At 42.5% G+C, this 15,418-nt stretch overlaps 1 protein-coding gene across 5 annotated transcripts in view; it reads right to left on the bottom strand.

Moving 5' to 3' along the window:
* The window catches only part of LOC137421825 (ornithine decarboxylase-like), a 61,199-nt gene that overhangs the window by 23,898 nt on the left and 21,883 nt on the right, over positions 1-15,418 (bottom strand). For 2 of the 5 annotated variants that reach the window (XM_068108252.2, XM_068108255.2), the window contains exons 2-3: positions 8,182-8,301; positions 7,925-8,098 (exon numbers count right to left, since the gene is read on the bottom strand). In XM_068108252.2, coding sequence (XP_067964353.2) covers positions 7,925-8,098; positions 8,182-8,280 — 273 coding nt within the window. In that variant the 5' untranslated portion in view covers positions 8,281-8,301. Of the gene's footprint in view, positions 1-7,924; positions 8,099-8,181; positions 9,507-15,418 lie in introns of all 5 variants that reach the window. The other 3 variants (XM_078773261.1, XM_068108254.2, XM_078773260.1) reach the window with 2 other exon arrangements.

The following is a 15,418-nucleotide window of genomic DNA, read 5'->3' as shown; positions in this document are numbered from 1 at the left end:
AAACTTGCCAGGTATATTGCTGGGGACCCGAGGATGTGCCTTTTCAAGGTTTCATATTAATCGGAGAAGTAGTTACCGAGCTATGGCGATTTATTTACCAAACTCCGCAAGCCGTTCGCTTTGGACCAAACCATTTCATGTAAATAGAGGGGGGGGGATTGTCACCGTACTCGCAAGCCGTTCGCTTTGGCTTTGCGAATGGACCAAACCATTTCATGTAAATAGAGGGGGGGGATATAATTTTAGATATATATATAGTACGGGCATGCCCTAGTAATAATAAATTTCACACCAAATTATTTGATAAACGAGATGCATTTCCATTCCACATTGTCCGAATGCCTTTCTTAGACAGCAACATTCCCAAAAAGCTATTTTATGGTACGGTTGCAGGTGAAATAATTAGGACTGTGAGAGCAACCACACACAGCTCTGAACTGGTCAATAGATTACAACAACTAGTCAGACGTATGTTAGCGCAGGGAGCTACAGTTGGTAGATTAAAACAAGTTTTCTTTAATATCATAAAACGACACCAAATCGAATTAGTAAAATATAATACGATTAGTAAAAATATTATTAACTAGATATTTATGTAAATACCGTACAATATAAGAATTAAATACACTACAAATCAATGTTGCTAGGAATCAGTGGTTGCTAGGATATGGCAGCATGCAAAAAACCGTTTTAGGTGACAGTTTGAACAATCGAAATACAGTTTGATCCAGAGGTAGGTGGTGTGGTCATGCTGGCTGGTAGATATGGTTTATTTAAGGTAAAATGTGCATGATTTAATGTATTATCATATTATGGAGTGTGTAAGGAAAGTTACCCTGGTTAGAAAGTTAAGTTACCCCGGGGTACCGGTGTGTTCCCCGGTTTAGAATAGGTACACATATCCCTGCGTGTCGTAAGAGGCGACTAAAAGGGTTGGCGTCAGGAAGGGCACCCGGCCATAAAAACATTGCCTCAAAAAGGGAACCATGACAATTACAACTACATATGGGCAGGGTACAGCCCAAAGTACCCCATAGGGGTCCTCAATCCCTTTCGTCAAAAATCAAGGTGGGGAACCCGATAGAAGCAAGGGTGGAAATCACTCCATTTATGATGACGAAACGTCTGATGCCCCACGTGGAGATTGGTTTCTGAGGTTTGCTACATGGAATGTAGGAACAATGACAGGGAGATCAGGAGAAGTGGTGGAAGTATTGGTCAGAAGAAGAGTGGACATATGTTGTGTGCAGGAGATGAGATGGAAGGGAAGTGGTGTGAGAATGGTGAAGGGTAGGCAAGGACAGAAATACAAGTTTGTGTGACAAGGGTGCCCAAAAGGCATGCATGGTGTTGGTGTCCTTTTTTCTGAGGAGTTTGTACACAGTGTGGTGAGTGTGACTAGAGTGAGTGAAAGGTTGATGATGGTGAAAATGATGTTTGGAAAACTCTTGGTGAACATCATCTCTGGATATGCTCCGCAGGTTGGTCGGAGCGATGAAGAAAGGGACAAGTTCTGGTGTGCAATAGAGAAGCTGATGGAAAACGTGAAAGATAAGGAAGTTGTTGTGGTAGGAGGAGACCTAAATAGACATGTGGGAAGGAGTATGGACGGTTTTGAGGGAGTTCGTGGGGGTTACGAATATGATGTGAGGAATGGAGAAGGTGAAAGGATTTTGGAGTTTGCTGATGGAGCTAGTTTGTTGATTTGTAATACTCAGTTCCAGAAAGAGGATAATAAGCTTATTACATACACGACGGGTGGATTGACGACAACCGTTGACTACCTGATGGTGCGTAGGCAAGATAGGAGGCACCTCCGGGACACAAAGGTGATCCCAGGGTAGGAGGCTGTTTCACAGCACCACTTGGTTGTCTGCGACATCAGGGTGAAAGGTTTGAGGAGAGCTCGGCGGGTGAAGTACCAACCAAGAATGAAGGTGTGGAGGTTGAAAGAGGTGACAGTGAGGGAGGCATTAAAAGAGAGGCTGAGTAAGTTGGAGGATGATGTGGTTGAGCTTGAAAGTGGTTGGATATCAATGAAAGATAGTCTGTTGGGAGCCGTTGGTGAGGTATGTGGATGGACAAAAGGACCACCGAGGCACTCGGAAACATGGTGGTGGGATGATTAAGTTGGAAAAAGGATTGACGAGAAGAGGAAGAAGTTCAAGGAGTGGCAGAAGGCGAAGGGTACGGGGGCAGAAAAGGCAGAGCATGAAAGTTATAAGGCAGCCAAGAAGGCTGCAAAGAAAGAGGTAGCAAAGGCACAGGAGGCATGTAGGAAAATGTTCGGAGAATGCTTGGATTCAGAAATGGATCAGAGAGCAGTTTTCAGGATTGCAAGCAGATAGCGAAAGAGGGATGTGATGTGATGGGGGTGAGTTGCTTGAAGGATGAAGTGGGACAAATCGTTGTGGACCCAGATGCAATTAAAGGAAGATGGAAAAGATATATGGAAATACTGTTGAATGCAGAGAATGAATGGGATGGCAACATAGAGAGTAACCCAGTTTTAGGACCGGCAGAGAAGATAACTGAGAAGAAAGTCGAGGAAGCGATAAAAGCAATGAAGAGTAGAAAAGCGGGAGGGCCGACGGGAGTTGTGGGAGATATGTTGAAAGCAGCGGAAAGTTGGGGTGTGAAGAGAATGACAGAGATCTGTAATCTGGTGGTGAAAGAAGGCCGCATTCCAGTGTATTGGGAACTGAGTACCCTCGTTCCTCTATACAAGGGGTATACATATTCCAGTGTATACATAAATTCTTCCTGGGAATTCTTCCAAAGCAAACTGCTCTCTCTCATGCACAGATTTATCCCATCTCGTCTTCTGTTGTCATACCCTTCCTCCCGTCCATGGTACACGGAATCTTGTGGTGAGGCTATTGCCCAGAAACAACTTGCTTTCGTCTCCTGGAAAGCAAATCCAACGGAAGGAAATCTCATTTCCTTTCACAAAGCCCGAAACAAGTGTGTGTCCACCCTCAGGAGAGCCAGGAAACAATATCTCTCCGTTCTCAGGACCGAACTCTCTTATCTGTCTCCCTCTTCCAAATCCTGGTGGCGTCTGGTCAAATCTGTTTCTGGTGTTTGTTCCCCCTCCATCCCCTCCCTCACCTCAAATGGCCACACGGCTGACTCCGCAAGTGAAAAAGCTGAATGCCTCAACTCTGTGTTTGCCTCTAAATCTTGTGTCCCAAACCCATCCCTCTCTGTACCCACCGTACCCAGTCGTACCCAGCTGCTCCTGGACTCTGTGTCCTTTCCTCCTGACAAGGTGGAAAAGTTTCTGTCAACCCTCGACTCGGATTCTGCAACTGGACCTGACGGCATCAGCCCACGGGTCCTAAAATCCTGTTCTTCCGCTCTTTCACTCCCTCTTTCTGTTCTCTTCACCCTCTCTTTTGCTCAAGGTCATCTTCCATCTGCTTGGAAATCTGCCAACATCACCGCTTTGCACAAAAAAGGTGCAAAAACAGATCCCAGCAACTACAGACCAATCAGCCTTCTCCCAATTATCAGCAAAGTCATGGAATCCATCATTGCTTCAGATATGAAATCTTTCCTCTTCTCCAATGGCTTGATCTCTGATCATCAATTTGGTTTCAGACCTGGACACTCTACTCTGGACATGCTGCTTCTGCTTTCTCAACAATGGATGGAGGTCCTCAATGCCAAACAGGAAATTAGAGCAGTCTCCCTTGACATATCACGTGCCTTCGATACGGTCTGGCACCCCGCTCTGCTCACCAAACTCTCCTCTTTTGGTATCCATGGAAATCTCCACGCATGGCTGGCGGACTTCCTCTCTAGTCGTAGTCAACGTGTGGCCCTGAATGGGTTTCTCTCATCTCCTCTTCCTGTTCAGGCTGGAGTTCCACAAGACAGTGTTCTGACCCCGGTGCTTTTTCTGGTCTTCATCAATGATCTCTCTGACTCTCTTGAAAATCCTCTGTATCTCTTTGCTGATGACTCTACTCTCTGTCGCTCCATTCTTCATCCCTCAGATCGGCAGTCTGCAGCCTCCTCACTCTCTGCAGACCTGGACAAAATCACAGACTGGGCAAACAAGTGGAACATGTCTTTCAATCCTGACAAATCTCACACTCTTATGATGTCTATCCGAAAAGACCGACTGGACAACCCTCCCATCCACTTTCTGAATAATCCTCTCCAAGAAGTTCTGTCACTCAAGCTTTTGGGTCTCACTATCTGCCATGATCTTTCCTGGGAAAACCACATTTCAAATATGGCCTCCAAAGCCAGTCGCCGACTGGGCATCCTCCGTCGTGCGAAGTCCTTCCTTGGCACACCTGAGCTCCTCACCACATACAAGGCTTTCATCCGCAGCTCAATGGAATACTGCTCTGCCCTCTGGGCTGGTGCTCCTGCCTCACACCTGGCTCGTCTTCACGCTGTTGAAACCAAAGCATTCAGAATCATTGGAATCTCCCGCGATGAAGCTAACGCCAAGGGCCTCTCACTCACTCACCGCAGGCAGGTTGGTGGTCTTTCCGTCTTCTACCGAATCCTCTCTGGCCTTGCCCCCCCCAGCTCTCTCTGGGCTCTGTCCCGCAAATATTCCTACAGGTCGCACAAGATCTGCCAGTAACCCTCTTATGGTCAAACTGCCAAAATCAAGACTCTCTGCTCACCTTCACTCCTTCATTCCTCTTTTCTCCCGCCTCTGGAACAAACTCCCTCACTCTCTTCAATCCCACTCTACCCTCCAGGTCTTTAAAACAGCTGTTCACCACCATCTCTTATCTTCCCCCATCCAAAACCTTGATCTTTTCTACCCCCGCTAATTTCACCCCAATTCCACTTTTTTGAAATACCAACTTCTGTCCTAGAAGTCCTTGGTGTCCTTGTGTTTTATACTTCTCCCTCCCCCCCCCCCCCTTCCCACGCCTCCTCCCCCCAAGCCCTCTCCCTTCCACACATCTCCCTGCTCTCAAATGTTGTGTTTGTGTGCTTCCCCTTCTCTCCCCATCTTGTTTTCCGCTCCCTCTTTTTATATATTTTGTTTGTGTGGTTGATTTGTTTGTGAAGTAAATGTTAGCTCTTTCACGAGCCTCGATTCAGTATACAAAAAAAAAAAAAAAAAAAAAAAAAAAGGTGGCCCTCTGGACTGTGGCTCGTATCGAGCGATAAAGTTATTGGAGCATGGAATGAAGGAATTGGAAAGGGTGTTGGAGAGGAGGATATGGAAGAAAGTGAAGATAGACGAAATGCAGTTTGGATGTATGCCAGGAAGAGGAACGACAGACGCGCTTTTCATTGTGAGGCAGTTGCAGGAGAAGTACATGGAGAAGAGGAAGAAGTTGTTTCTTGGGTTTGTTGATCTGGAGAAAGCATTCGATAGGGTTCCACGCAAAGTATTGGCATGGGCATTGAGGAAGTTAAGAGTGGAGGAATGGTTGATCAGAGTAGTGATGGCAATGTACAAAAGAGCGCGCACAGCTGTAAGGACGAAGGACGGGAACAGTGGTGAGTTTGAGGTGAAGGTGGGAGTGCATCAGGGGTCGGTACTAAGTCCACTACTATTTGTAAAAGTGATGGAGGTGCTGGCTCAGAACGTAAAGGAGGGTTTACCGTGGGAGTTGTTGTATGCAGATGATCTGGTGTTGATTGCGGAAAGTATGGATGGACTGAAGGAAAAGATGAACAAGTGGAAGGAATGTATGGAGACAAAAGGTCTGAAGGTGAATATCGGAAAGACGAAGGTGATGGCAAGTGGTAAAGCATGTGGTGAGGTGGAAAGAACTGGGAAGTGGCCGTGTGCTGTGTGCAGGAAGGGTGTCGGAGTGAACTCCATTCAATGTACAATGTGCGCTGAGTGGGTTCATCAAAAATGTAGTGGTCTGACAGGGTTATTAACCAGTGTGGCAGCTACATTCAAGTGTAAGGTGTGCATAGAGGGAGCTACAGATAGAGGAAATGTTGAGTTGGATCTTGGAGACGGCGTGAAGCTGGAAGGTGTGAAAACATTTTGCTACCTAGGAGACCTGCTGAATGGAGAAGGTGGATCAGACTCGGCAATGGTTGCTGGAGTGAGATGTGCATGGAAGAAGTTTCGGGAACTGAGTGGTGTGCTGACGAGGAGGGGAGTGTCGTTAAAGCTGAACGGAAAGGTGTATGCTGCATGTGTGAGAAGTGTTATGATTTATGGCAGCGAGACATGGGTAATGAATGTAGAGCAGCAACGAAGGCTGGAAAGGGTGGAAATGCGAATGGTTCGGTGGATGTGTGGAGTATTGTTGAGAGAGAGGAAGACAAATGATGAATTGCGAAAGCTGATGGGAATAGAGCCTGTGATGGATGCTGTGAAGAGAAACAGGTTGAGATGGTTTGGTCATGTGTTGAGGAAGGATGAAAGTGACTGGTTGAGAAGAGTGATGGAAATGAATGTAGAAGGAATTAGAGGATGGGGAAGACGAAGAAAGACTTGGCTAAAGGTGGTGGAAGAAGAAATGCAGGCAAAGGGGTTAACAAGGGAAGATGCAGAAAATAGGTCAAAATGGAGAAGATGTCATGCGGCCCGCAAGGCCAACCCCCGCTCTATCAGGAAAATGGCCTTAAAATGCCTGTTGTTGTTGTTGTTGTTGTTGTAAGGAAAGTTATAAATATATGATAATGCATTAAATCCTCCAACGAATAAAGTTGGAATAAGTGATGTTGCATTGATAAGTTGACCGACTGCCTGGACGCAACCAAGGTTGTGGATCTACTGATGTACCATCTATTGATGTGGATCCATGATCAAGGTTGTGGATCTGCCGTTTGGAGAGGTCCTGGGCTGAAAGGATTGAAACCTCGAGGAAGAACGGTGCCCAGCTGATGATCCGTGGAGTCGGGAAACTAGTCAATTGCTTCAATACAAATGGGTCATGTATCATGTGCATGCGATTTCAGATTTTTAGTGTAAGGAATTAGATTAAAACATTTTTGGCTGGCATACAACCTCACCTATGATGTCATCATTATCATGCTTTTGTTCCCCATTGGGAGTACTTGACAATGTGCCAAGTTTCAATTTTTTCCATTCAGCGGTTTCCGATAAATAAAATTTTAATTATTTGTGTTTAATCCAAGATGGCTGCCATACCACGTGACCTATGACGTCACAATTAACATTAAAACATTCTGCATCGGTGTCACTCCTACCCTGAAAGTTTTGTCTCAATTGGACATGTGGTTGCTGAGAAAAACGAGGTTTAGCCCGTACGGACGGACAACCGGAAAACATAATGCTTCCGGCCACCTTCGGGGGCGGAAGCATAGAAAGCGTGTGGAAATTAAATAAAGGCACAAACATTGGCACGGCTTTTTCGTTGATTGAAGGACAACGCCCTTCCTTCCCTTCCCTTCCCTCACGCTTACCTCCTCTCAACCCCCTCTCCATTTCGTTCAATGCTGTACTAATGCCGACAGATGATACCATTGCCCCTCCTCCCACCTCCCCCCACCCTTCCCCTCAAGTCCCACTACCAAATGCAAGTTCAGAACACCCCCTTTCCCCTCTCCCCTCATCCTCCTCACTCTTACCCCCACCCGGAGTGTATAGCAATGTGTGGTGAGGTGTTGCTGTCACCCCCTATCTCGCTCTCCCCCAGCACCCCCCCCCCCCCTCTCTCTCTCTCTCCCTCTCTCTCCCATGTCTCTTTCTTCCCCATTTCTCACCCCCCCTCCCCCTCTTCCCAACCCCCTCTTCCCAACTCCCTCTTCCCAACCCCACCTCCCTCTTAATATCACCGTCGGCGAAGTGACGGGTTGTATTTCCCAGTATCAAATAAATTACTCCCATTGCAAATCATACAGCATGCAAGGTTGAATTAGCAATTCTGAGCAGTAATTATGCTGACGTTCATACAGTAGGTACGCAAAAGGTTGATACACAATCAGTAAAGGCCCCAAAGTACAAACTCACTTTGCTGGCGCAATCAAAACCTGCTCCCAAACAGGCCAATGTGCTGATGACAGCCGGTCTGTCGTTACATTTCACAGCGTAGAATGGAGCAACCCTTGGTAGGGCCTCATGCCAGCGCAGGTGTTTGTGCACAATGTCCCCCATGTCGGCCACAATGAATGCATCTCTCTCATCCTGGGCACCATTAGAACGACTCATTAAACAACATGCAATGAACCAATTCTTCGAGCAAGCTCAAATGACAAATCACTGCTTACCAAATTAAATTCCTCCATTTTGGTTTTCAGGAAGTCTGGTGATGTGATTCCATTTTCTAGTAATCTGATGCCCAGCTCAGCAGGACTTGGGAGTTTCATTTCCTCCTTGTTTTTTGCAGTCTTCTTGCGTGACGTGTACCAGATCATTGTAACACAAAAAATTAATAGTGAGACACAACGAGGGAATAAAGAAACATGAAAAAAGGAGGTAAGGGAGAAAACAAAGTAACCTGCAAGTACGATGTTTGGGTTGGGGGGAATAATGGGGTTAGAAAGATCATGGGTAGGATAGGGATGGGGAGGATGGCACATGAGATGGTGATTGCCCAGAGTGGAAAAATTTGGGGGGTGACAAAAAAACCGAATGAACTATTCATGAAATTACATAAGTAAACTAGAAAGAGCAATCAGAGATTGCATACCCTCGCCAGAACGTGTTTTCAGTGGTTTTTAAGGCTTTTGTGTTAAAACAAATATGGCGGCCGAACCGTGACCGATGATGTCATCATTATTTTATTTTTCCACCAATTTATCTCCAGATGACACAAGAAATTTCATCTTGATTGGATGAAATTTTGTACTTGTCGAATTATAACGTCATAATGGAGGCACCTATGACATCATCATAAACATATTTTATTCCACATGGAGTGTTCTTTACAATAAGCCACGTCTCAATTTTTTCTATTTAGTGCTTTCGGAGATATAGAGGTGCAACGTTTTTAGGTTTTTCCAAGATGGCGCCCATACCACGTGACCTATGACGTCATAGTTGTCATTAAAAAATTATACAGGTGGAGGTGCACCTATGGTGAAAATTTACTGTCAAGCGGACCAACATTTGCAGAGAAAATCATATTTATTCTGTGCGGACAAACAGACAGACAGAGAGACAAACAGACAAATTCAAAATCACTCATAGAGTGACACTTGGCAAAACAGAACAAAGTTGAATGGCACTCAGTAGAGCATCCTTTTGACCTCCAAAAAAATTAGTGGTTGAATTTTTTTTTTTTTTTTTTTTTTTTTTTGTTTGTATACAAGATCGAGGCTCGTGAAAGAGCTAACATTAATCACACAAAAAGACAAACCGACACACAAAACACAAAAAACAAGGGGAGCGGCAGACAAGATGGGGAGAGAGGGGGAAGGACACAAACACAACATTTGAGAGCAGGGACATCGGGAGGACTTGGGGGGAGGTGGGAGAGGATTAAAACATATGAACACTGCAAGGACTCTGGGGTGAATTACCGGGGGTAGAAAAGATCAAGGTTTTCGATGGGGGACGATAAGAGATGGTGGTGAACAGCTGTTTTAAAGACCTGGAGGGAGGAGTGGGATTGAAGGGAGTGGGGGAGTTTGTTCCAGAGGCGGGAGAAAAGGGGAATGAAAGAGTGAAGGTGAGCAGAGAGCCTAGACTTTGGCAGTTTAACCATAAGAATTCAGTGACCTGATATGCAAATCGTCTTCAAAGTTTAAGTTAATCCGATGGAAATTGACAATTTTATAAATTTGACCTATGTTGACATTTTGGCTTATGTTGACCTCAAAAATAGTTGGTGGTTTGTTTCACTAAGCTGATATGAAAATCCTTTTCAAATTTCAAGTCAATCGGATGAAAATTGAGGATTTTAGAGATTTGAAAAAAGTGGTTGACCATTGGCCTATGTTGACCTTGTAACCTATGTTGACCTCAAAAATAGTTGTTGGTTGAATTCATTTTACTGATATGTAAATCCCATTCAATTTACAAGTCAATCGAATGAAAATTGAGGATTCTAGAAATTTGATAAAAGTGGTTGACCTTTTGGCCTACGTTGACATTTAGGCCTATGTTGATCTCCAAAATAGTTGGTGGTTCAATTCATTTCGCTGATTTGAAAATCCTATTCAAATTTCAAGTCAATCGGATCAAAATTGAGGATTTTAGAAATTTGAAAAAAGTGGTTGACCTTTGGCCTATGTTGACCTTTTGACCTTTTGACCTCAAATATATATAAGGATTTTGTCGGACCACCAACCCTACCATTTGGTGAAGTTTCGTGAAGATCGGTTTAAAATTGTGACCTGTAGGCAAGTATAAGTGAATAGAGTGATCAACATACTTGTCAAAAAAAAATTGTTTGGCCAAGTAACAAACGGACTCAAATGCAACAAGAAAGAGCAATCAGAGATTGCAGACCCTCGCCAGGATGTTTTCAGTGGTTTTTAAGGCTTTTGTGTTAAAACAAATATGGCGACCGAACCACGTGACCGATGACGTCATCATGAAAACATTTCCCCACCATTTTATCCCTAGATTATGCGCAAGAAATTTCATCTTGAACGGAGCAAGTTTTGTACTTGTCAAATGATTACGTCATAATGGAGGCACCTATGACATCATCATTAAGATATTTTATTCCCCATGGAGAGTTCTTTACAATGAGCCATGTCTCAATTTTTTCTATGCAGCGCTTTCGGAGATATAGAGGTGCAATTTTTTTCGGTTTTCCAAGATGGTGGCCGAACCACTTGAATGAATGAATGAATGATCGTTTTAAGGCCATTTTCCCCGCTAGATCGGGGGTTAGCCTTGCGGGCCCCATGACAATCATGGTTCCCTGTTTGAGGCAATGTTTTTATGGCCGGATGCCCTTCCTGACGCCAACCCTTGGTCACGCTCTTACGATGCGCAGGGATATGGTGTACCTATTCTAAATCGGGGTACACACCGTGATCATTCATGCCAGCAAGCTGGTACTCAATTTGCCGACCTCGGAAGGATGACAGGCTGAGTCAACCCCCCTGGCGTTAATTCAGCGATCGACCGGGATTCAAACCCAGGATCCTCGGATCCCAAGCCGGCACCCTAACCGCTAAGCCAACACCAGGCCGAACCACTTGAGTAGTAGGAAAATGGGGGTCCTGAAGCACAAATAATTTAACATTGAAGTCAATGGAGAAAATATAAGGTTATTATTGACTTACTGGATTTTCAACTAGATTTTATCCTCAAGATTTCAAGATGTTCAACAGACATTCGCTGATGCTCATTCTCACTCACTACGTTTGTTTGCTGTTAGTTGGCGCATTCAAGGCACCCAATTTTCCTACTACTCATGGTGTAAGGGAAAAATTGAGGAAGGGAGAATTTGGGAAGGGGACTGCATTTGATGATACTCACTAAGTGGACCAATTAATATTTGTTTATGTTTTATTTTAGGGAATAATTTAATTTTCTTACAACACTCATCAACATCAAGTATATTAACAAACAATATGTTGGAACTTGGTTCTTGGTACAAGGAGCTTTGTTGGGCAGAGATGAAATGTCTAAATCAACAAGAAAAAATTATTTTAAGCAAAGAAGCATCGAAAAATATTACCTTATAAATGGAGCACTGTTATAATATGGAAAAATCCCTAACAATTATGAAGTTATAAAAGTTTGTTAATAAGCCTAAATTTATTCAAGAGGCTGTGGAACAATGTGATAGATATTTTAACACAGCTCTAAATAACTCCTTTAAGAAATCAATGCCACTAACTATTAGACTTGGGTGCTCTGTACAAGGTGAAAAGAGGAACCCATTTTTTAAGAACAACTCTTAGACTACTAAATAATTATGAAGAGTTTCTTGAGAGCGGTCTCATAGAAGAGCTACTCAGGATTGAGGAGAATTGTAGTCCAGAAATAAGGTATATTTTAATATTCCTAACCCCCAAACAACAACTTTAATCCTCCCATCCCTGTATAGTAGTGGATTGTGAAATGTCAACCTATTGCTTTCCAAGGGTATTATCTGCTTACCTGTGTCTTTTGTAATTCCTGTGAATAAAATGAACCTAAAATCTCTACTCCATTTAAATCATATAATTTGTAAGTCCAAGGAACTACATATATCCATTACATCAACGATTTTAAAAAGTTCATTAGTCCATCTCTTTGTATAACCTTTCTCAAAACGACTTTTCCTTCTGTATATTCTTACAATATCACCAACTTTGAACTTTGGCTTTCTAAGATTAATCTCCTTTTCGTATTATAATTTTGTAAATGTTTCCGATGGTTTTTATTTCGTTGATGAATGAACTGTATTATTGTAATTATCTGCAATGTCCTGAATTATACAGTAGATACCCATTGTTGAGAATGGAGTTGTGTGAATTTTAATGTAGTCTCTCTTTCAAAGTGCGATTAAAATGCTCAATAACAACTGCCTTTTCCTTCATTAAATGTGCTGTATAATGTAATACCATTATCTTTCAGAAATTTCATAAATGTTTTGTTATAGAACTCTGTTCCCTCATCAGTCCATAATTCTTTGGTTTTCCTTTTGCTTTTACTAAATATTCCACTGAAAGCTAACATAAGAGTAATACTCCTTTTGTTTTTCAAAGGGACAACCCAAGCATATCTACTCCTCAAATCAATAGCGGTTAAAGCATACTTGTATCCCTTATCATTATTTAGTTCAATTAAATCAGCGGACCAGATTTAATCAACACCTTTGGAATAAACATTCCTTCTTTTAAATTCTGTGATTACTGGTCTATGTAATTCATTAGCCAAAAGCTCCTCAGTCTTGATGACATGATTAGAGCTTAATAGTTTTTTTTATTACCAAGCCCTATGTCTCAATTTAGCACTAATCAATTTTTCCACGATAAACCTATCAACCTTCACTCTCAACGTTGGATTTCGTATCAAAGCCAAATTATACAACATTACTCTGTCGGCTCCGTGTTTTTCATCCAATGTAGTGGTATGCCCGTAATCTACAGTCACGTGAAAAAGTAAGTACACCCCATGTAAAGTTTTGACTTTTTCAACATATTTCAACATACAGCTATTTGATCTTCATTTCAACAATATTGATAGATAAAGGTGATATAATATAATAAATATCATGAAACATTTACATTTTGTAGTCCATTATATAATTTAAATAAACATAAATGCAAATTTCGCATGTGGAAAAAGTAAGTACACCCCTACATTTATCACTACTTCAAATACCTAAAATTAAATCAGGTGCACCAGCTCAGGTGCAAATAATTAGAACATCGTTAGAGAGGATTTTTGAGGAACCTGTCTTATTTAAACCTCAGACATTTAGTTTGGTTTGCTCTTTGTTGTTGAAGTGTGCGGCGTCACCATGCCTAGATCAAAAGAGCTTCTGAGGCCTTCAGAAAGAAGGTTATAGATGCCTACGAGTCTGGGAAGGGATTTAAAAAGATCTCCAAACAATTTGAAATCAATCATTTGACTGTCCGGAAGATCATCTACAAGTGGAGAAGATTCCAAACAACTGCCAACTTGTTCAGGCCAAGCCGCCCCAGCAAGTTCAGCCCGAGAGCAGACCGCAAGATGCTGAAAGAAGTCTCTAAGAACCCCAGAATGTCATCACGGAACCTACAGGTAGCTCTTGCCACTGTTGATGTGCACAAATTTGATCTACATGGGAGGTGTGCCAGGAGGAAACCTTTGCTGTCCAGAAAAAACATCAGGGCAAGACTAAAGTTTGCCAATGAACACCTAGGCAAAGACCAGCACTTCTGGAACAATGTGCTCTGGACAGATGAGTCAAAGATAGAGCTACTTGGCTACAGTACCAGAAGACATGTTTGGCGAAAACGAAAGACAGCATTTGACCACAAGAACCTGATACCAACTGTAAAGCATGGTGGTGGAAATATTATGGTTTGGGGCAGCCTTGCTGCATCAGGACCTGGGCAGCTCACCATCATAGAATCCACTATGAATTCTTCATTGTACCAGAGGGTGCTTGAGGATAATGTGAGGCCAACTGTCGGAAAGTTGAAGCTCAACCAAAGGTGGACCTTGCAACATGACAATGACCCTAAACATACCAACCAGTAAATCCACCAAGGAATGGCGGAAAGAAAGAAATGGAGGGTTCTGGAATGGCCAAGTCAAAGCCAGGATCTAAATCCCATCGAGATGTTGTGGGGGGATTTGAAACAAGCTGTGCATGCAAGAAACCCCTCAAACATCGCACAGCTGAAAGAATTCTGCATGGAGGAGTGGGCAAAACATTTTCCCAGTCGATGTCAGAGACTGGTAGACAGTTATAAGAAACGCCTTCTTGAGGTTGTTTCTGCCAAAGGGGGCAATACCACCTATTAGATCACGGTCCCCCTGTGCTGTCTTTCCCTCGTGGTCCCCCTGTGCTGTCTTTCCCTCACGGTCCCTCTGTGCTGTCTTTCCCTCGTGGTCCCACTGTGCTGTCTTTCCCTCATGGTCCCCCTGTGCTGTCTTTCCCTCACGGTCCCCCTGTGCTGTCTTTCCCTCACGGTCCTCCTGTGCTGTCTTTCCCTCGCGGTTGTCAGCTCTTTCATGAGCCTCGATTCATTATATTTAAAAAGGGTGTACTTACTTTTTCCACATGCAAAATTTGCATTTATGTTTATTTAAATTATACAATGGACTACAAAATGTAAATGTTTCATGATATTTGTTATATTATATCACCTTTATCTTTCAATATTGTTGAAATGAAGATCAAATGGCTGTATGTTGAAATATGTTGAAAAAGTCAAAACTTTACTTGGGGTGTACTTACTTTTTCACGTGACTGTATATCGTGCTTCATACATACTTCATAAACCCTATTTTTAGGTTTTGACCAATGTTTAGGATTGTTAACCTCATCTAATCTTTTATCCAAGTTTGTACCTGGACCACAGAAAGAATACCCCGGGAGGTGTAATTTCCCTGGAATTCCAGTTGTTGTAAATTTACTACCCGACAAAAACTTTTGTATATCTCCCCCACTTTTATGCTTAGAAATGAATTGACACTTTTTAGAGCCTCACACTAAACATATCCCTTTTGATAAATTCTATTATTTTTACCTTTAACATACAATATATTTTTAGTATTAGTTATATTTTTACACGTAACACAATAACTCATTTATTTATTTATGAGAAAAATTCATACAGAGTGTGAAAACCTTTTTGGTTTCCAACATATACATTTCTGTCTTGATTTTTAAAACATAAAGAATCCATATGCCTTCACTCTCTCCTCCATTTATTTAGGGAAAAATATAAAACTTTAACGAAAGTCAATAACACGAACATCATCAACAATATAATCTTCTTCTTCTTCTTCAATGTATCTTCAATGTTATAATCATCTAGTTTGTTTTGAAGTTTAAATACACCGAATATGTCTTCTTTTGAAGACCCGCATTGAAACCTTGTGATAGTAGTTGATATTCGG

The sequence above is a fragment of the Myxine glutinosa genome, chromosome 2 (assembly GCF_964187855.1).
Source record: "Myxine glutinosa chromosome 2, kmMyxGlut1.1, whole genome shotgun sequence".
Lineage (NCBI taxonomy): Eukaryota > Metazoa > Chordata > Myxini > Myxiniformes > Myxinidae > Myxine > Myxine glutinosa.
Note: the sequence above shows the minus strand (reverse complement) of the source record. Positions and strands in the feature narration are given on the sequence as shown.